Here is a 27149-nt window from a genome sequence, read left to right as displayed (position 1 = left end):
CATGTACTTAGTGTATGAATGTGCCAGAGTGGGATCAAACCATTCTCTGCTAAGACAGAGGGAGCTGGGGGCGTTGTGCAAAAAAAGCGAAAAATATATATTTGAAATATTTAATATGTTAAAGTTTTTAAGTATATATTGAGTAGAACATAATGTATAATCAGACAATGATTTAAATAAAATATGTGAATGTAAAGTAAAATAAATTAAGGGTCATTCAGGGGCCCCTATGGTCCTGACCTGCCCACCCCCACCTCCGTCAACAGGCTTGCGTTTATGTATACTAAATGTTTTATAATTACTCAAATTACAAACCATATGCCAGTCTTTTTGGTTCATACGTTTCAGCTGATTGTCAGAATAATAATTATATTCCAAACCAGCAGTGGAAATATGATTGCAAAATAGGTGTTAAATTTCCAAGAGTTCCTTAATCGTCACTTTTTTCTTTCATAAAATTGGTCAAAATGTATTGACTAATTCTGTATTGAATTCAATAATTGTTTAGGATTATTTTTTGTAAATACAGAAATTTAAGGATCTAGTAAAATAAGCGGATGTAAGGTGAATACAATTGAATAATGATTTAAAACGAGAACGACTGTAAACCCCTGTGTAAAAAACAAACAAACAAAAAAAAACGCAGTGGCACGAGAAACTCCGATAAAGATTAATTTAAAAAAAAAAAAGCACGACAAAGAAAACTTAATGAGAACTACCTGACACACCAAGAACAAATAGTATATGTTTTTGAATGAAATGAAAATAAGCGTCGAGACTCTTATAACGGTAACGTGGCCACATTTACCACGTTTATAGCTCTCGCGAGAATTTGGATAATGACAACTTCCTTCGCGGTTGTTGTTTCTTTTCAAACCGTCCAATCAGGTGAGGCGACTGGATGCTTGTGCTCAAATAGCCCTATCAGAATGCGTTGCCACAAGAATTTAAAGGTCTCTGCGTCACTTTCTACACAGTTTGAACCATTTTGCTAGAAGCAGGTGAGTCACTACATTCTTGTCTGCTCGGTTTTTTGGGGGTTTTCTTTTCAATTTTGGAGTTTTTTTCCCTTGCTTTTTAATTTTCTCTATAGTTTATATGTTGCTTCATAAATGTTCACTCCTGGTAATATTGTTTAATCGGTCAAATGTTCTGCTTGATACGTGTTCTGTCGTCATGCTTAAGTGTCACGAGGCGTCGCCAATTGTATGTAGGCTAACTTTCATTTCTCTACGGCAGGAACTAATTTTTCTCACTGCCGCCTTGCTTTATTGACATTGTTGAAAATGTCCGAGAACGTCGCCCGTTTGAACAGGTTCAAGAACAAAGGCAAAGATGTCAATGTAAGTGGCAAAAGTCAACTCGATAGCTCACTAGGCCAACGAGGCGCGTTCGTGACATTTTTGGGTTTGTGTACAAAACTTTTCACAGGAGCTTCGACGAAGGAGGGTGGAAGTGAACGTCGAGCTTCGAAAGGCCAAGAAAGATGATCAAATGTTCAAAAGAAGGAACGTGGCTGCGTTTCCAGAAGAGGCTACATCTCCACTTCAAGAGAAAAATCAAAACGGCCAGGTAAGCAAAGTCGTCTTTAACAACGTGTATTCCTTTCAATGTATAGAAGAGAACAATTACTTGACTCATTGGCAGTCAGTGACGGTGACAGACGTCCAAAAAATGGATTGGACGTCTATTGCTAACAATGGCTGCAAATACAAACGTAGTTGGGTGACAATTGCATATTAAATGACTTTTGAACATGTTATGTGCATTTCCCTCAAATTGGGTGCTGGTTCGTTTTAATTGTCACTAACAGTATTGATTCTATATTGTGTCTGAAGATCAAATTACCCTATGTCCCTCAGTCCAAAAAATATTTACTCCAAATATTGTCACCTTTGCTATCCCTTAATATATAACAGTCAATATATCTCATTGACTGTTAGAAATATAGAATTTACAATCAGGTAACTTAACTTTGTACTAAAAAGAGCAGATCTACAGTAATGAAAACAAGATGGAACATAGGTCACAATTAAGTCCAAATAACAAAAGCACTAAAATAAGCGAATGAACAGCCTTCCCAGTTCAAATAGATTGGATGTCTACTCGTGACAAACTACATGACTGAATGTCGGTCACCATCAATGGCACTGAACGCGCTAACAACCTACACAATCAATTAGGGATGTCCCGATCGGATATTTTTGCATCCCGATTCACCTGCTTTTGAGAATACGATACCGAAAAGAATAAGTTCCAACATGTTACTGTGCCACCTTCATAATGTGAATTATTTTCAAACGATACTAATTTAGAAAAATGCTTGTCTTTTATTAAATGACATTGTCATTGAGTGAGTACACTCAAATCCACTCACGCCGCTGAGTCAAGAGTGCAAAAATCAAATACACTAGTGCTGCAACGATTAATCGATTAACTCGAGTATTCGATTAAGGAAAAATTCAAATTAAATTTTGTCGCTTTGAGTATTTGTTTAGTTAAAGTGGTGTTCTAATGGTTAATTTTGAGAGTGTTTGTATTTTGTTTTGATTTGGGTGGATACACTGCCCTCTAGTCTGCTTCATTTGACATGGCTGAATCCAGCCGCTCCATGTTAATACCAACATAAGCAAAGTTTTTGTTTGAGCTACCGGTAATATTTTTTAATGCATTCGTTATTTAGTTCATAGGTATATTTAGCAGTTTTTTGTCGGAATATTTGTCTGAACCATTTGTTAAGACAATTGTTTAAAAAAAAAAAAAAAAAAAAAAGTCTGTTATATAGCCTTTGAGCTAGCGGACTTTTGCTATGTAAGTTAGCCAATTGTTCTTTTGTTGTACATGAATCCTTATTTTATTTTTTTTTTAAATACTGTTTGAGGCGCAGGTATTTTAATTTTTCATGTTCCTTATCCGATTACTCGATTATTCAAACTAACTAGTTCATCGATTAATCGACTACTAAAATAATCGATGGCTGCAGCCCTACAATACACAATTCAATATCTTTAAATTTGTCCTTAAGATGCTTCTACTTCAATGTTTGTTTCCCTATTTCAATTTATATATTTCACTTTTTATTTAATAGATATTTCTATATTAAAAATGTTTCTCAACATTTATCTTTTTTGACATTTATTTATTTCAACATTTCCATTTTTACTTAAGCTTTTATTTATTTCCGTATTTAATTCTTGCTCTTTCATTCGCCTTGTACTGCATGAAATAATCTTATGTCATTGGCACGTCAAACTCTGTGGGAGGGTGCGAACTAGGTAGGCTTTGAGTTGATCGCGGCTTTCCTTCCCAACATGGCAGCAATTCCTGAGGTTCTGCATGAGCTCTTTGGTTAGCAGAAAAGGTTGACGCAGGAAATTCGGACCCTGAGCACGTGGCTGACAAAACAGCGGTTTAGTTTATTGCTGCGGTCAGGCCAGCCTCCACAATGCTGGCCATGTTGGCAAGGAATGAGCAATCTTGACTCGATCAAAACCCCGCCTAGTCCACGACACGCCTGCCGACAGTTTGATTAGCCAGTGACGGATAGAATTATTTCATGGGGATCAAGGGGAACAAGAGTGCAAGAATGAAATAATAGAAAGTGGAAGAAATGATGAAATGTTGGAATAAAAATTGACTCATTTTAATGACAATTTCATAATTTTTGTTTGTTTTTTTTGCACTGCCGGTCCTCCATAGCTATGGTGCTGTACGAGCATGAAGCTAACAAACAAAATATGTAATTTTTCATTTAAAAGCCCGATTCTTTTCACCCGATTCCGATCCTCTGAAAAATGGTGCGATCGGATTGGGACAGCCCTACAATAAAGATTACCTGATGTATACAAATGGCAACATATTCAGAAAAAGGGGCTTGTTATACTGTACTGAATGTTATCTAATTATATCTATATACTGTACATTCTTGCCAATGAAGACTTCCAGCCAGTGGACTGTTGCAGAGATTCTCACTGGAATCAACAGTGGTAACATCGAATCACAGCTGCAGGCAACACAGGCAGCACGGTAAGGCTAAAAATGGTAATTTATTCACTTTTGGTATTTTAGTTGCTGATACATTTCCATTGTCCTCATCTTTTATGTATTTTGAATGCAGAAAATTGCTCTCCCGGGAGAGGCATCCCCCTATTGACGATATAATTAGTGCTGGACTGATCCCCAAGTTTGTGGCCTTTTTGGGACTGTCTGACTGCCCTCCCATCCAATTTGAATCGTCCTGGGCGTTGACCAACATCGCCTCTGGCACGTCAGACCAGACGAATGCTGTGGTGCAGGGAGGGGCCATTCCTGCTTTCATTAATCTGGTCACATCCCCCCACCAGCACATCAGTGAGCAAGCTGTCTGGGCTCTTGGAAATATTGCAGGTAATTTTAACATTTCACTTTCAGCTAGTAAACGGCTGTTGCCATTTGAATTGGGCGTATAATATAACTTGATCAATATAATGTTTAGGTGACGGCTCGGCACTGAGGGACAAGGTGATCAAGCATGGAGCTGTGGCTGCCCTGCTCAATCTACTAGCTGTGCCTGACCTCTCTGTATTAGGTGTAAGTGCTTGCCTCCTTCAGTTGGTCACGACAAGACTGTTTACAGCAAAAGACAACACTTACATTAAATCATCTTTTTGTGCTTGGTGAAACAATTATGAAATTTAAAAAAAAAAAAAAAAAACATTTACGAGCATAACTGTTAGGTGACTAACTTGACGTCAGTTATGCTATGAGAGTACAGCACGTATATGCTGATCCATGCGCTAAATCCTTTATGTATATATATATATATATATATATATCTAAAATATCAGGGAAAGTGCAAAAGTAGAAGTCTTTTTAATACTAAATATTAGACATCAGTTAATGATTCTAAGCTAAAAATCAGACATTTTGAATAATATAATTGTTTTTATGGCTTGGTTGGACGGGGGGGGAGCGGTTGCGCGGTGTCTGTAAACAGGGGTCTCCAGGGTAAAACGGAAAACTTAGAGTTCGGAGGGCTTAAAGCGTCATGAAACTGCTGTGGCACCTTAGACATATTCTATCAAACACAAGTCCGTTTGGCTTAAAATTCAGCAGTTTATTTTAAAGAGGGGTGCAGGAGCAGAAACTGCTTTTTCAGCCTTGTCTGCATTTTCCGCCATATATATATCATTTGCGGTACTTAAAAACCATTAAAATAAATGCAAGCCCGTTTTTTTTCCCCCCAATTGTGTTAACTCTGGGGAAAAAATACATTGAACAAAAAGTTATATTAAATAATCTAAATAAGCTCCACATGAACTCCATTTCAGATTTTCACAGGGGGCCTTAACTGCAAAAAACGAGCTTTACGTCAGGGGTCTATTAAAGATGGTTTCTTTCATAGCCTGTAGCAAAGTGGGTAGCCAATGCATGAAGAACTAATTAGGTGGGACAATCAGATACTCTTTCAATTAGCTAAAACAGTATTGGCATTTAAAAATGTCTGACAATGGCTAGTTTGTCTACTTGAGGTAAATATTGGCTTTTAAGATTTTTGCCACTATTATACAGAGTGTTCCAAAATGGTTGACCTCATTCAAAATGCCCATATCTCAGAAACTACCTGATGCATCTTAATGAAACTAAATTACACTTCATGTTGAAGGTAATAAGTTTTATTGGTTAAATTTACAAAGAGTACAAATAGTTGTTGGTTCTGTGACAGATTTTCATAAATGTTCAATGTGAGCGCCGGCTGCGACTCTGCAACATGCGAGTCTGTATTCGAGCTCGTGCCAAACTCACTGTAGCATGTCTTCGGTAAGTTTCCAGTGCAGCTGTAATTGTTTTGTTGTTAGTTGACGCTTTCTTTGCAAAATTTGTGAAGGCACGCTGCACTGTCTTCGGTGACAGGTCCGAGCATAATACGCAAAATACCTTTTTCTTTTGACGTGAACAGCATTTCTTAAGGTGAAAAGATAGAAATGGCAAACGTTACACACAAAAACTTGAAACGTTTCTACACAAGCTGTGAAAATTTTAGGTAATTCCAACGAAAATTGTCAAAATTACTGGCCTACGAAATGGGGTCAAACATTTTGGAACACCCCAATTTGGGGAAAATGAAATGTTTTGTTTTTCCCACTTAATTAAACAAGACTCAATGATGAAGGTGCCGTCTTTCTCTTGAGCGTTACAAACAATTTGCCACAGCGGGTCAGGTTTAAGAACCCAAAAGACTGAGAAAGATGTCGTTTTTAAAATCGTATCGGTTTCGGTCCAAATTTCATCCATTAGTCACTCTGTACAGTAACCGAAAGTGCCCAGAATGATTGTTACCAGGAATTTCTCGATCGCATATTTTTGCACCCGACTCGTCTGATTTTGAGAATCTGCTAATACTGGATATTTAAACAAAACAGTGTTGAGGAGTATAAAACGTGTATTCTTTCTTTTGGCAATTCCATTGCATTTCTGGATTTTTAAAAAATGTTTTACTTCTTAGTCCTTAAAAGTATATTAAAATATTTTTATTTGTTAAATAAATTAAAAACCAGATCCTTTTCATCAGATTCCGTCCCGATTTCCGATCACATTATTGGGGGCACCCCTAATTAATACACTAATTCAGGGCGAGTCTTTTTTTTTGTTGTTGTTTTTTTTTGTTAATATATATATTAACAGCAGTTATTTCTTTTGTAGCTCTGAGGAGAACACTAAATGCAAAACATGTCTTTAATCCCTTTCCCAGCCCGGCTACTTAAGAAATGTGACCTGGACCGTGTCCAATCTCTGCCGGAACAAGAACCCTTCGCCTCCTATGATTGCAGTCCAGCAGCTCTTACCTGCTCTCATACGCCTCCTTCACCACCACGACAAAGAAGTGTTGGCAGACGCCTGCTGGGGGGTTTCGTACCTGACCGATGGATCTAATGATCGTATTGAAGTGGTGGTGCAAGCGGGCCTGGTGCCCCGTATGGTTGAACTTCTTGGCAGCGGAGAACTGTCTGTGCTGGTAAGAATTGCAATGGCATTTAAACTGGCTGCCCAGTCTTTATTTTTTGGCACCAACTTCACAGTAATATTTCAATGGACGATCGTAGAAATTATTTAAAATTATTTTTTAGTGAAAATCAGTGCCCATCGTTGCAGATGAGCCAGTTCTACTTGTAGACTTTTCAGTTTTGCCTATTCTTTTTGAAAATAATTTTAGCCGAAAGCAAAGTACCCAAATGTTTTGGCAGTGTTTTTCAGTTCTCTGTGCGGTCTGACACCACTGTTGAAAATTTATTAAAGTGATTAATTTTTTTTACCCGCAGACCCCATCTCTGCGTGCCATCGGTAATGTTGTGACCGGTACAGATGAGCAGACTCAGACTGTGCTTGATGCCGGAGCCCTGGGGATGTTTGCGCCACTACTGTGCCACAACAAGGCCAACATTCAGAAGGAGGCTGCCTGGGCATTATCTAACATCACAGCGGGAAAAAACACCCAAATCCAGGAAGTCATAGACGCCGGCCTCATTCCGCATTTGGTCAACGTGCTTGTGAGGGTATGCCATGATTTTGCTTTATTTTTTTATTTAAAAAAATACGGTTCAAACACCTACCATGGGATGTGCCCTTCACTCACTTGCGTTCAACCCCCCGAACTTTTCCACAGGGTGACTACAAAACCCAGAAGGAGGCAGTGTGGGCTGTGACAAACTTCACCAGCGGTGGCACTGTGGACCAAGTAGTGTGCCTGGTGCGTTGTAACGTGCTTGAGCCTCTGCTCAATCTACTGTCCTCAAAGGACAGCAAGACTGTTCTTGTCATCTTGGATGCCATCAACAATATATTTTTGGTAAGATGAAAAATATTTTTATACATATTTTTTAATATATTTATTTATTTATTTATTTTGAAAGCAATCTCTAAAGTTTACATGTTTTCAAATTCTTTTTAGGCTGGTGACAAAATAGGGGAGTCAGAAAAGTTGGCTCTGATGATTGAGGAATGTGGTGGACTGGATCGTATTGAAGCTCTACAGTCTCATGAAAATGAGACAATCTACAGAGCAGCCCTTAACCTTATTGAGAAGTATTTCTCAGGAGAGGTAGGTGGGGGGGGGGGTGTCTCTTTTTGCCTTTGAATGTTCTAATTTTTACTTTTATTTGAATTCCTAGGAAGAAGAGTTGCAGACTGTTGCTCCAGAAGCAACCGCTGATGGTTATGAATTTCAAATAAATGAAAACCAAAGCACTTTCAATTTCTAAGAGATACTCTGCTGCTATGCATCCTCACCTCTACGGTTTGTCCTTGTTCATGTCAAAGTGCTGTTCTATGGCCTACGGTTGTATGTAATGTACATACTGTTTTAAACAGTTGATGTAAATAAAGTTGACTGTCTGAGTGCAGGGTTTATTTTTTTTAACAGTAGATCAAATTTAGATTAACTTTCACAATGGCTGATGATGGTTTCTTTTCAAATTTGATTAATGTGCTCTTAATATGTAGACATAAGCTTTATCGTGGACTGCAGTGGGCCTATGAATGCCTGACAATTGACACCTTGTCACGCCGTTGTGGCAATTCAAATTTAAGGCACAAGGTGGGGCCAGAGAGATGATCACATATCCTGTTATTAGAGTACTGCAGTCAGGTCACGCTGACTTGTTCTTTTAAAATTTCAAATTTGTTATGATTCAAACTTCCACTTAACCCTTTATTGGGCATTGGGTGCTGTTGTGGGCACTAGAAGTCTAATCCATTTTGACTGGAAGAGGATGGCGGCAAATGATCGCTGCCAAAACCCCCATTGGAAATCGATTGCACGTCTAAGCGCAGTCAGTGGCACTAAAAAATTCACAACCACTAGTCGTAGTTAAATAAATTGGACTTGTATTGTTGTCGGGGGGCAATAATTATTTTAAAATCAATTGCTTATGGCCACTAATAACGCTCTACAGTATATTTCTATTTCATAACAAAATTTAATCTTTTTTCATAAATGTATAAAATATCTAAAATTGCAAAGATGAACTATGTAAACGACGTGTGGGGTCATATAGGGTATTTTTTCCCCAACCAAATGATAATATTGCCATACCTGACTCAACAATTGAGGATAACAGGATTTGAATTCTTTTTTTAATTATTAAAAATGGCTACCAGCCCTATAAATCATTAAAAAATATGAATTTTGGGAAAATACATGTATGCCATGGCAGTATCAGTATGAGGTGCCATGCAACATTTTACCAACATTTTAGAAGCAATTATCAAAACCATGGACAATATATTATATACAGTATGTAAATCTTAAACTGTATTATATGGTGCCATGGTAGAAAAATACTTTTCATAGTTAATTTGTACCTAATATAATCTGTGGGTACAATTTGCTCGTTTGTACTCAACAGTTATCTATAGGTGTACCCACAAAATACTAAACCGTGTACATGTTACCTATAAACAGTGGTGGTTCAGGATTTTTTCTGAAACTAGGACTAAGGGGCCACATGCCCCTCAGGTGCCAAGTGTCGCTGCCATCTTTGTTCAGTGTTTGTTTTGGTCAACAAGGAAATATGCAGATTATCCTGCATGTGGCGGTAAAGCAAAGATGAACCAGTAAAGTTTGTAACAATTAGTATTTAATCATACTGTGTGCAAGTAAGGATGCAATACATCATCAATCACTTTTTTGAAAAGCCATTTTAAACATGAAAAGCAGCATTTATATTTAACATACTCTAGAGCAGTGGTTGTTAACGGGTTCAATCGAACCCTAGTAAGAAATGCAGAGCCTTATTTTGTACGCTAACTAAATCTAAGGAAAGTGACATTATAGACCAGGTTTTGGACTGGTTTGCCCTTAATTTACAGGCTTTATTCAATTTCTTTCAAATGCTCTACCTAATGGGAGGAAGGTTGCATTTTTATTTATTTTTCTTATTCCAAGGCTAAGGGTTTTCAGTTATATTTATTCATTTAGACAATGTTGAGTGGTATTAAGACAAATGTTTTTTTTTTTTTTTTTTTTTTTTTTGCATTCCTGAATAGTTAAGTATGTATTGTATGTATTTTTTGTGTATGTTAATATAAGCAATGTCCAAATATTGCAATTTAAATTTGCTAATAAAACCCAGACATTTATTCTGGAAGTTTTCAAAATGTTTCTTTAGTAGTTTTTGAAAAAAAAAAAAAAAAAGGGGTTGAATCGAACCAATAGTCCAATACATGTAAAAGTTAGTATAAATCAATACAGATTTATTTTGGATTGATCATTCAGCCTATCAATTAATTGGGTTTATATTTGTGAAAAATGTAGCCCTGACCCCATTCAGTAATCTGTTTGGTCTTATTAATGTCCTGTCCCCAGCAATAAGTGTACATGTGGGTTATGCTGTATTATCGTCCCTACCAATGTTGAGACCAAACCTGTGGTCTTCCCTGTGGTCCTGAGGCCCGGGACAACATAAACGGTTGCTCCCACGTGCCCCCCCCCCCCCCCCCCCCCCAGGGGGGGGGGCTTGGGTATATACTCCTAAAATGCTAAAAGGAAAAAGAAACATCTGTACACGTTTATCTACACATCAATTTGTAATAATTAATCAAATTCCAACGTGATCAACACAAAGGGGGCGGGAAGGTGACCGTGCGCTCTTAAAGCGACAGTAAACCGGGAATCGCCAACCTTGAGGACATACTCAAGGGGTGGGTGTGAGGTAGAGAGAAGGTTGGAGGTGTTGTGTGCCACATGTGAGGGGAAATGTTTGGAGTCTTGTCGTCACTGGTCAGCTCCCTGCAGCCGAGGCAGAGGCAGGGGCAGCCTCCTCAAATGGGATACACGCCGGAGGACTCCACACTTCCACTCCCCGCCAGAGGAGAGGAGAGGACGGCTCCCAGGATGTAACACCGCCTCAAGAAAAACTCATCTCCCGAAATTAAATAGCGCTCCATTCACCATTTCTTTATTTTAATTTTTTTACCCTCTCCTCATTTTTGCAATGGCACTTCTGTCCACATCCGGGCCAATATGCCTTGATTGCATTATTGTCTAAAACTGGCGGAGAGACTGATAAATCTCGCTCTTTCTCCCCCACCTAACGACTCCTTTTGTACGCGTCGTCAAGGCTGGAACAAAGAGGTGATGTCTAACCAAGGAGTTCGGCGGAATGGGCCCGTCAAGCTGCGATTAACAGGTAGCAAACGATTTCGTTTTAAGACCCCTCGAAGTAATGCTTCTATTCCGTCGCACACTAGCTAGGAGGGCTCAGTGTATTTCCTGGATAGGAGGAACAGTTCCCATGGGCCACGGAGTTGGCTCATCGCCGCTTCGCTCTTCCTTCATATCCACGTCTGCCCATTTGCTAGCCACTTGCATTTAAAATCAGCTGAATGTTATAGCACTTCTGATATTCTGCCGCTTTTTTGTCTCTACATTTGGAGAAAAAAAGTTCCTAATTGTTAAATGGTAACTGTTGGCACTTAACCAGTCCGACCAAAGTCTGGTCCCGGAGTAGAAGTAGTTAAGGACGTCGTTGTTTGGTAGAAATGTGACGATATGAGTTATAAATGTATACATCTTTTTGTCACCGTCTCAAGTGCAGTCGGGCTGTCTGTCAGACAAGCTCATTTAAAGTTGGACTAGCAGGCTGTGGTTAGCTCGCTAGTTTAGCCCGTTGCCGGCTGAGTCTAAACAATAAGTGTGTAAATGTGGCATATTAATCACAAGTTGTCTATTCTTGTAACCCTCGGACCTTAATGTTTTCTACGTAGACTTTTGAAATGTATGTTGGAGTGTAAAATGGCTTCGGAAACGTATGTAGCCTACTGAATATACAGATTTTAATCAAAACGATAATATTCTCTATTGCTTACATGCAGGGGTGAAAGTGGGCCAGAACGGTCAGGAACGCAGTTCCGGTATAAGATTCAGGGCAGGAACGCAGTTCCGGTATAAGATTCAGGGCCTGAATGCTATGGGGCGCCGTTTGTAAAGCATCACATGCTGAAAATTACGACAAAATTTTCTCACATTTAGCGCCGCATCAATGTTTAAAATGTGGTGTGAAAATTTTAGAGTCACTTTTATTGCACATTTACGATATTATTTAGCAATTTAGATATTTATTTTTAAATAACAAGTATTAGGCTTAAATATTTAAGTCCAGAACTAATTTAAATCTTTAATCTAAATCTTAAATGTAAATCTTACATATATATCTTAAATCTAAATTCTTAATCTAAATGTTAAATCTAAATCTTGAATATTAATCTTAAATATAAGTCTTGAATATAAATCTTAAATATGTCTTGAATATAAATCTTAAATCTAAATGTTAAATCTAAATCCTAAATCTAAATGTTAAATCTAAATCTTAAATATAAGTCTTCAATATGAATCTTAAATCTAAATGTTAAATCTAAATGTTAAATCTACATTTTAAATATGTCTTAAATCTACATCTTAACTTTATATCCTAAATGTAAATCTTAAATATAAATCTCAAATCTAAATTGTAATTGTTAAATGTAAATCCTAAATCTTGAAACGGGTAGAACTAAATATTTATGTAACATGTAAATTCATATGACTGGTGACCGGAAGTAAAAAAATAAATGAATAAAAGTTGGAGCAGCTCAGACTGTGTTTGCATATTAGCTAAATATTTAGTTTTACCCATTTCAAGATTTCGATTTAAGATTTACATTTAAGATATATATTTAAGATCTACATTTTAAATATAAGATTTATATTTAAGATATTTAGGATTGAGATTTAACGTTTACATTAAGGATTTAGATTTAAGATTTAAGGTTTAAGATTTAGATTTAAGATTTAAATTTAAGATTTAAATTAAATGTGCAAAACAAAAAGTGACTAAAATGTTCACACATTTTAAAAACTGCTGCATTAAATGTGAGAAAATGTCGTCGTAACTTTCAGCATTTGCTGCTTTACAAACGGCGCCCCATAGAATGCTGCACACGGTGCTTTTGATTCCAAAACTATGACTGCAACTATCGCTTTGTAAAAAAAATGCTAAGCTGCCAGACATGCATTTCATCTACCTACTAACATCAGATTTACATACAAAAGTGTTAACAACGAGCACAATAAAGTGCTTGTGAAGCGTAATCCGTTTCCACCGATATTTATTATTTACTTTATTCCACGGACGGCATGGAGGTTTCCCCAGCTGCTGCAGTTATCCGAGTCTGACGATGATGAGTCACGTCAATATGCCAAAGCACGCAGCAAAGCAAAACGCCTGGACTCATTTATCCGTTCAATTGGCTGACATACTGACATGTGATCAGCAGAGATAATTAGCGCTGATTGGTTCAAATGTGCATGTTTTCTGGAACAGCAAAAAAAAAAAAAAAAAAATTGATGCGACAAAAAAAGGGCAATGCAACAGAAAATGGATCAAATCTTTAAGAGCAAGGAAAGAGTTGAGGAGGCTTATCATATTTAGTTTTATTTGCTCTGATGGGGAGATTCTGAACATCTTAGCTGTCAGTGTGCACTTTGGACTTTTATTTGTTCATTTATGTTAGGCTACTTATTCATTACCTTATGATTTAAAAAAGTCAATGTTTCAAAATATATTCCATGTCACTCTGCATGATATAAGTCATTTGTACTTATTTTTCTGAATTATGCTGCTTATACTGTATCTTTATTATTTTTAAAAAAAGAAAGCAAAAGTAAATGTTTACATTAACTTCAATTTTTATATACGTTATATATATATATATATATGTTCTTAAGTAGTTAAAATTGAGATTTGGCATTTAGTATGTGAGGAAATGAGGGAAAATAAAAATTAGGAGATGGAGCTTGGGGTTATTGCTGTTTCTGTTAACTTTTATTTTGCAAATCATTGAAAAAAAACAATTTTGAATAAAAATCAGTTTTTGTATGTGTTATATAAATAACTGTACCAAAACAGTTTTCTTTTCATTTCAGTGGTTTAAGAGGGTCATCGAAATTTTCGACGTCAAGTGACGTTGAAACAACGTTGTTCTATGGTACGATAGGTGATGATTGGGTTAACATTGTTTTATAGTTGATGAATTAATGATGGTAAATGGTGTTATACTTATATAGCGCTTTTCCACCTTTCAAGCGCTCAAAGCGCTTTACACTATCTCGCCATTCACCTACTGCTGACACAGCATCAGGAGCAACGTGGGGTTCAGTATCTTGCTCAAGGATACTTAGGCGAGTGCATCAGGGCGAAGAATCGAACCCACAACCTCTGGATTGGGGGGACAACTACTCTACCACTGAGCCACGCCACCCCGATGACAAATGATGACAAATAGTTGATTTATGATTGACAGGGAAATATCATTGAAAAGTCATTAAATTATGGATGAGCGGGCGTTGAAAACGTAACATTGATTGAGCTTTGTTCCAACATTATTAATAATCGAACTGATGTTTAGGGTTTGTAAGGATTTCAACGTTGAAACAACATTAATTGAGGGTTGATTCAACGATATAAGATCGCCAGCGGAATGTTGATCCAACGTCTTCTGCTATCTGGGTTGTTTTCAAAAACTACTTAAAAAAACATTTCGAAAACTTCCTGAATAAATTTTGGGATTTTATTAGCAAATTTAAATTACAATATTTGAACATAACCTAAATTATATTAACATACAAATACAAGCTTGTTCATGATCTCTTCACCGTCCAGGAATGCAAAAAAACAAAACATTTGTCCTAAGACCAATCAACATTGTCTAAATAAATAAATTAAATATAACTGAAAAAAAGCTTCTTAGGCCATAACAAAATTAAAAATAGAAACTTCATTTAACTAAAACACTAGTGCTTTTGTCCACAAGCACAGCTACACTCAACAAAAAATACGTTTTACCTCGATTATGACTAAGGTATGATTAGCTGACATAAATAAATACATTTTAAATGAATATATGCAATGCAAGTCATCAACCAATCAAACATGCGTTTGAGGGAGAAAAAATGGACGGGCACATTCAGCAAGTGAAAAGGGGTAGATGTAAGTCTGAACATAATGAAAATAATTCACTTAATAATAAGGGTTGATTCTATCCTTACAACACATGGAAAGACAATCTAAATGACTTATATAAATGAGCTCATAATATCATGCATATAAGGTTGCTTAAAAGTTGCTGGGGACAGTTTGAGCATCCTGAAAAATTGCTAGTGTTATGTCCCTACCGTCTGTATGCAAACCTACGCCCTTGCTTACATGTTCAAAAGCCATTTCAGAGTACCTTTTATAAAAAAAATAAATAAAAAAATAAAAAAGAAACAAACAAACAGGATGAATATAATTGCACATTTTCCCTTAAATTTTTGCATTGACTTGTTGGTGAAATGCAACATTACATGCAGTGTCTTAATTGTATAACTGTTGTTATTAGGGATGTCACAATTTTCTGAATATTGTGATATCACAATATAAACATGCCTTAGTTTTTACTACTTATTCACTCCTTGGCAGAGGAGGGTAGAGTAGCCAAATTTATTACACATCTAAGAATAGTGTTACTTCAAAATATTACTAAAGTAATCATCCAAAAAAATGTAATCAAGTACAAATATCTAGTGAAAAGAATTCTCAAGTAATGGGTAACGTAGTAAGTGCTTATTTTTGTTTGATTTTTTTTTAAACAATGTTTTTTTTTTCTCTCAGCACAAGCCTATTTATGTGAACTGTTGTTATGATGATACTGTACAATAACCCACTAGATGAAAGCATTAAGCCAAAGGGGGGGGGGGGGGGGGGATCATTGAATTCTGGCAAGAGAAAAAAATAAGATGGAAATGAAGCATAATTGTTCCAAAGAGCTTGAGTGCCCTCTAGTGGAGAAAATATTTCTTAGTTTGAGTAGTTAATAGTTCCTTCATGGTTACTATTATGAAATGGTCAATTGGTGTCAGATAAAAACTGGGAGAGAGGTTTAAATCCACGCTTTCGAGTCATGTTGAGGGCAGCACTCTATGTCAAATACTTCATGTTTTACGGTGCTTTAAGACGCCAGGTGATTGAACAGGCTGGTGGATCATAGAACGGCAAGCTCGAGTCTGATTGGTATAATGAGCCATGGGATTATTGTTGCGATGTCTCATTGGTGAATTTGGTAGAGCTACCCTTGTCATCGCTGGCAAAAAAATAATTAATCTAATATGTATAATAAAGAGGGAAACTAACGACTCTTGCGTAGGCCAAAGAAGCTGAGTAAGGGTAGCGTTTTTTCATCACAAATCTACTCTAGTAAAAGTAAAACCTATGGCTTAGTAAAACTACTCTTAGAAGTACATTTTTCTCAAAAAGTTACTCAAGTAAATGTACCCGAGTACATGTAACGTGTTACTACCCACCTCTGCTCCTTGGCTGCCATTGACAGTGATAGAGGAACCAGAATTGCTTTAAAAACCATGTGATTTTACATTTTAGTCACTCAAATGTGAGCAGCCCAAATTACGTGCCCTTCATTATATCATTAATACTTATTATCACATGCACTTGTCTATAAGGCTAGGTTCATAGCGCAGGTCTTGATGCACAGTTCCGATATTTTTGTCATCTTTTATTTTTTGGCGTGCTTGTTCAGGCTGCCTTTGTCCATTGAGCCCATTCAAGTATCACGCATGCGCACTAATTCGCAGTCCGAGATGCGCTGTGCAAACTGACCCGCAGGAACATCAAAAGAAATGCTGGCTCAACGCCATTCTAGAGTGATCATATTTTGATTACCAAAAAGAGGAGACAAATAACTGACATGCATAATCCACGTTTAGTCTTATATTCAAAGTTCATATGGATTAATAGCATGCATATACGGACATTTTGCCCCGAATCTTGGCCTTGTAAGCAAACTTGAAATATTGCTCACTTAGGGCACTGACCCCCCCCTCCCCTCCATTTTATTTTTTTATGACTATTGTCACCCTCGCCTCTTACCTAAAAGCCACGTTCAAGCGAGGCGCTAACGCTAATGCACAGCTCCACTGCTAACGTAGCGCTTTGTTTCTCTCGCTCTTTGCTGACATAATTGCTACATGACTTCCGATTTGGGGGACTTGACAGTTCAGACTGCAGCCACATTCTGGAAAAATGTGGGCCAAATCGGATTTGAAATGGTCCACTTTTATGCGACCTGTCCCATTCAGACCGTCAAGTTAATGCCTGAATTGAGTCGGCAAAACACCCAAAAATCGGATTAGGGCATGAAGACCTGTGGTATGAACCTAGCCTTAGTGTGTACGTGCATGGTTATAACTGACATCACAAAATGGCTGCACCCTTAAGATGTGTCATGTGTTTGAATATAATTTTCTCTGTTAAGAGTTGTAACAAGTTAGCCATTTTCATATTTAAATGCATTGAGCAATTGTCTTTATATGAGTCCTTTATACTTAGCCCCTAACAATTTTTTTTTCTTGGTTTATTTTATTTATTTATTTATTTTTATCTCTACGTTCCTTAACAGCTTCTGCTCAACTGTGGGATTTTTTAAAAATTACTCTCGTATAGGTCCCAGTCACTAGTTGAGAATCACCAAATACAGGACATTTAAATGATGGAGGCCTCCACAAGTCATATGAGATGTATGTGTGCTACTATCAAATACTGCATTATAACATACCACATTGTCTCCCACTTTCAAACTTGTAAAACTAGCCCAGTGCTTATGTCTTGTGCTTTCTTCTGCACACTCTTCCAAAGCTGTTTGTTTCGCGCCTTTTCAACACAAACAGCAAGGTTTACACGCGAGCTCAATGTTTTGACTGCGAGAAGGGGCTGACGGCTCGCCCCGTTTTTTGATCTACTTCCAGGACCTGACCTGCATCACATTCCGTGGAAAGTGTTTGTTTATGTCTGAAGGTGCCAAGTGCAATATTTAAGCGATTCTGTTTTCTGATAAACCTAAGTGGAGTCAACAAGGGCTGATTTTTAGTGAGACGAATTAATGACCTGCACACATTTGGTTGCATAATTGACAACAATTATTCATGTATGTTTACGCTTGTCATAAATCACACAAGGAGAATGGTACTAAGTATTTGTAACATGATATGTAGTGTAGAATTAACACCTTGTTGTGTCGGTATAGTAAAATCAATCAGTAGTAACATAATTAACTGTACAACCGTTTGACATCCAGTGCAATTTAGTTGTTCTGATCACAGTGATGCTGATTCCGATACTGTAGCCCAATATTTTAGCATGCAAGAGCCATCTTAAAATCCAAGGAGTCCATTAGCCTGTGAATTAGTTTGTCACTGTGGCTGGAGACTGCAGTGGTCTCATGGAATGCCAGGAATGTGAGTCCGCTGTGGAAAATAGAGCGAGCCGGACCTCGTAGACCATCTCCTCCTCTTAACGCTGAGTGACACTGTACACCCTGCCACGCTGAGTAACAATAGTAACTCATCACCTCTTCAAATGAGTCTTTTCTCGTTTGACAACTTAGTCTTTCACCGCGGTAAGCCCAATGGTGAGCAGTGTGCTGCCTCCGTCAAGAAATACAGAACTGGAAAGCAAGTGCGATAGTAAGGCCACTGTCTGCTACTAAAAGCCAAACCTTTACCACACACTATGATTATGTGTGTCTTTGTTTAGTGCTGCACAGCTGTGTATATACAAGTTGGATCAGACTTCTGCAATGCTTCACATGGAGTCATGGGTCCAAATAGTGTCATTTGGGCATTGTAGCTGCATGCTGATTACTCACACAAATCTAAATTTGTTTCCAGCCTGTTTGCGAACGATGCCTTGGTCCATACAAACAGTCCCGTGGCTGTTTATGCTGGAGGCGTCCCTGTTTGTTGACAAGCACCTTCCCTCCCCCCTACATGTCCATTTGAACCAGATGTTTGTCAGCTATTAAAGTGGAGAAATATGTCAGGCAAGCAGCTCAGATGAACACAATGGGTCAGAATTGCCCATTAAACATATTAAGCCTGAGTTCTGCATCTGCGTTGCGGTGACAGCGTAACGACGACGGCGTCAATGAGCATTTGATAGTTCTGCGGCAAGGCAACGCGTTGCTCTGTAATTCACCGCCAAGCCACTAGAGGAGTGTAGCGTTGTGTTTGTACGGATTTGGGGGACTGTTGTCGACTTCCTCTAGTTTTCTTCGGGTTACACACGAATGCCAAAGGAGATGGAACACTTGAAAGTGGATCTTCAGATCCTCAACATTGAACAGCAAATGTTGATCATACAAATGTTGAGGTGCAGGCTGTTGCGGAGGTGGTCTCTCCGACTGTTGATGCCGCACAGAGACTCGCAGTCACATTACGAATTCTAGCATTGTGGGGGTGGAAGCCGGCAAGCTGCGTTCTCCAGCGTTTTGTCCGATTACTTTGCCGTGTCCTACAAGCAGCCAGTGGGAAGCCACAGCAGATATCTGGCGGCTATCGAACTTCCCAAACTGCGTTGGAAGCCTCGATGGTAAATACGTTATCATAAAAGCACCGAGGCACTCTCAATCAATGATGATGTACAGTATGTATAGTGTGTGCAGTCTCTTTTGTTGAAAATTAAACATCAAAGCAACTCTTTTGACACCAAACTTGTGCTTTATTCTTCATATACCTGAAGTGTAAAATGTAAATAAGTCACAAACTCACAGCAAACATATGTACACAATAAAAGATTTGATTTATTTATTTCAAGCTATAATAATAACTAAATACAAATACGAGTGGAAAATAAAAAAAACAACGATAATAACAGGAATGATGAAAACAAAATTAATAACAAATGCGTACATATGTTGCTTGAAAAGTAGTGGGAAGAAGCAGAGCTTTTTTTTTTTAATTTATTTTTTTTGCTCCCACCGCAAATTCACTCTTAAAAATTCCATGAGAATACAGTCACTTCCCAATATAACAACTATATTAATAATGATGATACCGATAATAATAATATTTGCAGTAATCGTAATAACACCAATATTAAATATATATATATATATATTTATATTTAATATTGGTGATATATATAAAATATTAGGGCTGTCAAACGATTACAATTTTCAATCGAGTTAATTACAGCTTAAAAATTAATCGTAATTGCAATTCAAACCATCTACAAAATATGCCATATTTTTCTGTAAATTATTGTTGGAATGGAAAGATAAGACACAAGATGGATATATACATTCAACATACGGTACATAATTACTGTATTTGTTATAACAATAAATCAACAAGATGGCATTAACATTATTAGCATTCTGTTAAAGCAGTGGTCTCAAACCGGTCCTCAAAGGGCCGCAGGGGGTACTGGATTTCATTCCAACCAAACGAGACAAATACCTTTTCACCAATCTGGTTTCTTACAAGTGTAATCAGTTGATTGCAATCAGGTGCTGCTTATGTTAGTGGAAACCTCATTGGTTGAACTGTTTGTGCTGGATCTGTTGGAACAAAAACCAGGACCCACTGCGGCCCTTTGTGGAGTTGGTTTGAGACCGCTGTGTTAAAGCGATCCATGGATAGAAAGACTTGTAGTTCTTAAAAGATAAATATTAGTACAACTTATAGAAATGGCGAATGGCCACATACAGTACTTGTCTCGGAGGTTCTTCCATTTTTTATGCAGTCGCTGACCTCCAACCCCGTATTTTCAGCAATCTCCTACCACGAATTGTTTGCCATTTGTGTATCTTTTATAATGTCTTAACGAGACATTGTAGAGGTTGTCGTACTTGCTGACCTCTTAGATTATACTCTTGTCAGCTTGTTCCATTTCTGCGTGTAGCACAACAATGTTTGAAAATGGCGGTGATTTTCATGGCGATGCACGTCAGGCTATGGTTTAGGGTCGTAAATCAGGTCTGCCTTGGCGGCGTATGTCTGCCGCAGAAGCATAACTTAGTCTTAACGCATGCTGCTGGGCCTTTCACAATAAGTACTATATTGACTAGAGGTGTAATAAATAATAGATTTGGATCGATGTATTGATTGTTAAACACAATTGAATCAAATTAATTTAAATGCAAAATATTGGTTAATATTGTCATCATTTTAGATGTTTTGTAAAAATACCGTAGTTGTTTTCCATCAATATTTCTGAAATACCGTATTGGCCCGAATATAAAACAGCCCTGATTATAAGACGACCCCCTCTTTTTCAAGACTCATGTTTGAAAAAAGACTTTTTGAACACCAAATTAATTTTTATACAGAAAATAATTACAGTACATCCAAAACAAATGATAATAAAAATATATTTGAGAGAAAAAGCATGTTATCTTGCCTCATTCAAATCTTAATATCTGAACATATAAATATGTAAACTTAAGTGCAATCACATTCATAAATTAATGGCTTCTGGTTTTTGAAATGTAAATAAACCAATCTATTGTGATAAAACAACAAAATTGCAATGACTGCATTAACCATCAAAGTGAAGTCTAACTGTAACTGTAGTCTTGAAACAAATCTGAGTAAGGAAAAACATTGCAATAAAATAATGCAAACTGGTTAAACTTGAGAGTCGCTGAGCTCTGTCATGACAGAACATCGCTTCAATGATATCTGGCACCATCTAGCGTCGCGAATGGGTATAACGCCTAGACGGTGAATATAAGACGATCCCCTCTTTTTCAGTCTAATTTCAATGCAAAAAAACACAGTCTTTTATGTTCGGGCCAATATGGTACTTTACAAAATTGCCAAATACATCAAAATTGCTTTGTGTGTTTTGTAATTTCTCTTGGTTAAAAGGAACAGACTGTCTTAAATGTCTCCATAATATTGTATTTTTATGTTTTTATCATGTTAGCTGCTAATTGGCCAGCATTGGCGGGTAATGGCATACAACGATCCCTTCCGGATGACTACTACTAGGCAGACATCGTCATAAAGCGTCACCTACCAAAGTGTATCTACTCTATCTTTTTATAAGTCTGCTTCCGCTGTAAGTCTACTTCCATTGTTGTCATTTTGCATTTGTGTTGTGACCATTGCCGTTCATGTCGTTTGAAATTTGTTAATTGCCTGACACTTCCCGGCCACCGTATTTTTTGGCATCTCTTAGTCGACAGCGGCAGCCAATGAGTTATTAAAGATCAATTTCCACCGACTGGTTCAAAGAGATCATGCGTCAAAGCAACGCACTTACGAGTTTTAAATTTCTATTTTTTAAGATGTTGAGTAGGGATGGGAATCGAAATCCGATTCCAATTCAGAACCGGTTCCGAGTGTTTCAAGGCCTCGACATCACAATGAAAAAGCCTTAACGATCCCTTTAACGATCCCTAAAGACGCATATTGCGTTGTGACGTGTCTTGTTGTCCAGACGCATCAAACTAGCATGGCGCCAAGAACCACTCGCTCCAAAGTTTGGCTACACTTCACGAGGAAAAAGGGGGAAAATGAAAGGTTACGATAGTTTAGCACGAGCGTTGCCGCCGTAAACATAACAATGACGTAGGTTCGAACGCTCGAAAGTGTGTCTTCACTTCACGAGGAAAAATTACAACAAAGCGACTTGCAGTCATTGCGAGATGGAAATAACTGCATCGGGAGGGAATAGACTGCACTGTCCTCACCGAGACGCTAAGGTTCAGTCCGGGCTATACAGCTAGCTAAACTCCCAAATGACGATGCAGAAGACGTTGGTATAATTTGCTGACTTTATTCAACCATCACTTGAAACTAAAAATAGAAATGAAACAAATCAATTTCGTCCCCAATAACAAACAGGTTCGCATCAACGTAAATCAGCGATGATTAGCTGCTAACACAGTCATAGCAAACAGTTAGCATGCGTTCGCTAGCATTAGCACATCGTTTAAACCACTACACAACTGGATTTAAGTGTCCGATTGCAAGTGGAAACACACAACAACACAGAAGATGATACATACAGGCGTTGGCTCTGTGGATATTTTACAAACATTAACCAGTTCAGGGTGTCCCCTGCCTACTGCCCGTAGTTAGCTGGGATAGGCTCCAGCACCTCCGCGACCCTCGTGAGGAAAAAGCGGCATGGAAAATGAATGAATTAATGAATGAATAACAAAGAACGTAGGCTCGTGGCAGTGTTTCCCTTTCTCACTAACTCGCTCACTGGCTTGGATGCGGCATTTCTTCTCCTTCGCGCTCTTCTTCGCGTGAGAAAGCGCAAGGGCGCCACCACTTGAGCGTGAAAGCGCCATAAAAACTAAAAGGCATGCATTTCAATGTACTGGTAAATAAAAACAGGGGTCCCCAAACTACGGCCCGCGGCTCCATATTTGGTCCGGCCCCCTGAACAATTCCAGAGAGCATTTTGAATTTTTTTTGTTTTTTTCTCCCTCAGTAGTGTTATATATTTCCTGGCCTTTTTCAGTGAATAACTCAGAGAGGGTTATTTGGTTATTATATATTTAATTAATAGTGCTATTATTATTTATTATGATTATATTATATTATTATTTTTATTGTATTTACTTTTGTTCCGTGAAGAATCCACGGAGGGTTATTTGATTGTGGCTTTCTGAAAAACAGTATTTTTTTTACATTTCGTTGTGAGTTTGTAAGGTTGTGACTTCTGATTAAACAAACTTGATGCCAGTCAAAATGTATGTTCTTCTTTTTCCCGAAATTAGAATCGATAAAGAATCGAATCGTTAAGCAATATCGATAATGGAATCGGAATCGTGAAAATCGTATCAATTCCCATCCCTAATGTTGAGGTTTGTCTTGTTAGTTTATTTCTTGATATTGAGGTGGATAAACATTGATTTGAGCTGTATTGAACGTCCATCAATGTCAGTAGCATCAAATGAGGTAATTACGCAATCTCATTCAGGGTTGTTCTAACAGTTTTTTTTTTTTTTTCTCTTCTCTTAGCTGGGAGTCAGCACGTGACCTGTTAGGCATATGGTTTGCTCATTGGAATTCTTTGGTGTGGACCAGCATGCAGAGCTAGAATCTCAGTGGGATTCCCTAGTATTCTCCACTCGCATTCCCACCTCTTCCTCTCTGAGTCACTCCTGTTCTTTCCGATTCTAAGCTTTGACCGCGTCCAAAGCGCTTTTCCCACCCACTCTTGTCAAAAATGTCTCAACTGTTGCAAGAATATCCGAGTCGGATTCTCTGTGAGACGATTAAGGTGCAAGGAAACAAGCCACTTGTGACAACAATATGCAGGCCTTTGCGTTTTATATTACTTTGTGTGAACAGCTAAGCTGTTTCGATGCAGCTTTAGTTGCAGGATGAAACCCCAACAGCGTGGCTTAGTGTGAGCACATGACCTTCTCATCAAGAGACTTTTTATGTGGTTTCACTTGGTGCTTGGTACATTCAGGCTCTTTCGGTCACAGCTGCGTGGAATTGATTTGAGTTTATCATTTGGGTGTTCAGACAAGAAACATGCACATTGACTGCACTGAGCCCTCATCGGCATGCAAACATTTCCACATTTGGCTTTAACAAGTACATCGTGCGGGAGATGAAAAAGCCGAGAAGAGTGGAATAATAAAACTGGACGGTAATGAGCAGTTATTGCATGCCATTTGTAAACATTTTCCTTCTTCCTGCTGAGAGACTCTCATTACTTTGAACATTGTTCCATCAATTAATTGACTGGCTGGACCCGGCGTTCCTTTTGGTTCAGCTGCTTTTCAATAAGGAAAAAGCCTCCTGCCAGCAGCAGGTTGCTGGTGGCCAGATGTAGCAAGGGGGAAGCGAGTGAGCAAGCCGTCAGAGAGGAAGTGCACCCCAGACCCCCAAATTTGTCCGAAAATCACCCCACACACTTGGAGTGTGCAGCAGTGGGTTACCAAGGTTTGATTGACTCTGATTCTTTGTCATTATTACACATACTGTAAACATCATCATTTGTACTCAAAGCAAAACATATGCAGTTCATCCTGACAGATGCTATGCGAACATATTGTGAGGCTGATTTGAAGAGTTTTTGAAGTTCGTTTTTCATAAGATCCAACTTTTTTTAACCATGGCTGTCTCACTTCAGGAGCTGGTTTAGTAAGATGTGCAGTGTGTTAAATGTAGTTTGTGCTCTCTTTAATGCCACAAGATGCATTGACTTATTGGAAAGTGGTAATTGGTCTCTTAGGCATGTGCCGGTATGAGATCCTGACGGTATGATAACCTTAAGCCAAAATATCATGGTTTCACAGTATTGCAATCACAGCTCTAAAATGTGCTACTTTGAGATATCTGGGTTAAAAAAACAACATCAATTTTTCATTGAACAGGATTTTTATTTTTCAAAACATATTAGCAAATTGGAACATAAGTACAATGTTAAGTTAAAATAATTGGAATATTCTAAAATAAATAAATGAATAAATAAAAATAGTCCTTTAGATGAGCCTAAACCCACAGCTCAACATTACTACCATCAGAACAAAAATAATTGAATTATTTTCCATAAAAAGCATGTGTGCATGACTCATATCATGTTTACATTATACACACACGCTCTTTCTCAACAGAGACAGTTGCCAGAGAGAAAAACACACCTCATGTTTTACCACCGCTAGACACACTAAACGCACTGGAGTTAACTCTTGTAGCTGCTGGGAAGCGTTCATGACAGTGTTTACTAACCTTTAATTTTGTATAAATGCAAATTCATATTGGAGTTACGAGTCGGCAGCCACCCCATGCAAACTTGTTTTAGATGTCTGTTGGCCCTCCTCCCCTAAGTCGCGGCGATCTGTAACGTTTCTGTAGCAGAAGTAATCCCATACCAGGGATTTTGTTTTCTTCGATGCGGGAAAATTTCAGGAGTTACACCTCCTCCAGCCATCGTGTAGCACAGCTGGCTCACTGCCACTGAGCAACAACCTGTGTGGGAGGATTGAGCCTTGCAGCTGCAAGCGATGGATTTCTCCCTGCATTTTTGGGACATAAAAAATACCTAATATCGTAGGGACGGTATGGCGGAAAATTTTCGTGTTTTTGAAATCGTGACGTTTTCATACCACGGTATACCTTGAAACCGGTAATCGGCACATGTCTATTCTCACTCAACTGAGCAACTGCTCTTGCTGTTAGTCTCACCTGCATAGTACGTTTTGTCTGTGAGTTGTTTGAGTTGCTATAACAAGCTCAAATGAACTATAACCACTCGGCGGAACGCATCAGAGCTAACGTTTCACTTTAGAATAAAACAAGTGACATTTTAGCCCGCCTTCTGGCGGTCTTAAAATGCATGTTCTTGCAATTCTATTACAAGCTGCAACCGCATCCTTATTTCAAAATCAAATAATCTGTAACGATGATTTTGTAAAATGGTTTTGTGATTATGAGGTTTTGGAATAATAGTTTTAAATTTACAATAATTCATTTTGCCACTGATGAAACTTCACTCCGTTTTCGCTGTTCATGGCAAGGCAGCTATTACCCACAAATACAAGTAGTCCCCATGTTACAACGTACCCGACTTATGTGATTTTGACTTAACGATGCTGGGAAGCATGGAGCAGGTAGTACTTCCATACGCGGGTACACACGAAAAAGAACGTATTTGCGCACATGAAGAAGTCACGCAGCCGAGTGAGAGATCTTTGAACATTTGTTCCTTGTGAGGCATCCACAGGGGCAACACCTGTATATAACACCTTGTACTGTTTATTGTGCGTTTTCAATTGTGGTCAAATACTTGGGGCGAGTTTATGCGATTGTTTTGGATGATGTGTGGACGCTTACTGATACATGCTAATCATTTGTGTGGATTGTTATTGCTGTATCAGCAGCTAGGTATAAACGTAGAGGAGTTCCAAAAAATCAATTATTACATGCATCGCGATTCGACATGTGACGATTCGATCACGATTCATAAAGGTTCAAAAAGGATGATTTTTCCTCATACCTTTATGGCAGCCGCTCGTGGCAGAACGAAATTCAAGACACTTCTGCTGCCTGCGCACCGTTAACGGACGTACGCACGTTATGATGGATGCTGCCGGTTACTGAGAGATTTACTCCTTTTTAAAACACTGGAAAATAAATTTGTGTATGAAACAGACAGGTCCAGAAGCGCAACCCAGCGGTTGCGCTTTTGTGCGCAAGTTATTTTTTAGAGTAAGAGGGGAAGAGAGATAGTTGGTTGCTCCTTGTCTTTTAGATGTCCAGCAGTAGTTTTAAGGTGTTTCAATTTAAAAATGCCTTGAGTGTGTTACTAAGACCCGTGTGCATCTAT

The 27149-nt window shown here is 38.1% G+C and overlaps 2 protein-coding genes across 2 annotated transcripts in view; both read left to right on the top strand.

Annotated features, from left to right (window-relative positions):
• Positions 1–938: 938 nt before the first annotated feature.
• kpna2 (karyopherin alpha 2 (RAG cohort 1, importin alpha 1)) lies at positions 939–8374 on the top strand. The gene is made up of 11 exons (XM_057861264.1): positions 939–1001; positions 1240–1343; positions 1432–1572; positions 3938–4026; positions 4118–4386; positions 4475–4569; positions 6731–6994; positions 7299–7532; positions 7643–7825; positions 7928–8077; positions 8148–8374. The coding sequence occupies exons 2-11, from the start codon at positions 1287–1289 to the stop codon at positions 8235–8237; spliced, it is 1572 nt and encodes a 523-aa protein (XP_057717247.1). The 5' UTR covers positions 939–1001; positions 1240–1286; the 3' UTR covers positions 8238–8374.
• A 2279-nt stretch (positions 8375–10653) lies between these two features.
• smurf2 (SMAD specific E3 ubiquitin protein ligase 2) overlaps positions 10654–27149 on the top strand; it is a 119479-nt gene continuing 102983 nt past the window's right edge. Inside the window, exon 1 of the mRNA XM_057860979.1 lies at positions 10654–11165. Coding sequence (XP_057716962.1) covers positions 11114–11165 — 52 coding nt within the window. The 5' untranslated portion in view covers positions 10654–11113. The remainder of the gene's footprint in view (positions 11166–27149) is intronic.

This window comes from Corythoichthys intestinalis, chromosome 16 (genome assembly GCF_030265065.1).
Source record: "Corythoichthys intestinalis isolate RoL2023-P3 chromosome 16, ASM3026506v1, whole genome shotgun sequence".
Taxonomy (NCBI): Eukaryota; Metazoa; Chordata; class Actinopteri; order Syngnathiformes; family Syngnathidae; genus Corythoichthys; species Corythoichthys intestinalis.
Note: the sequence above shows the minus strand (reverse complement) of the source record. Positions and strands in the feature narration are given on the sequence as shown.

Bases quoted from the DNA above. Each gene is read 5' to 3' on its own strand.
- kpna2 (XM_057861264.1), top strand. From the start codon at position 1,287: ATGTCCGAGAACGTCGCCCGTTTGAACAGGTTCAAGAACAAAGGCAAA. The intron at 4,027-4,117 runs GTAAGGCTAAAA...TTTTGAATGCAG, and splicing joins CAGGCAACACAGGCAGCACG to AAAATTGCTCTCCCGGGAGA. The intron at 4,570-6,730 runs GTAAGTGCTTGC...TCCCTTTCCCAG, and splicing joins CTGACCTCTCTGTATTAGGT to CCCGGCTACTTAAGAAATGT.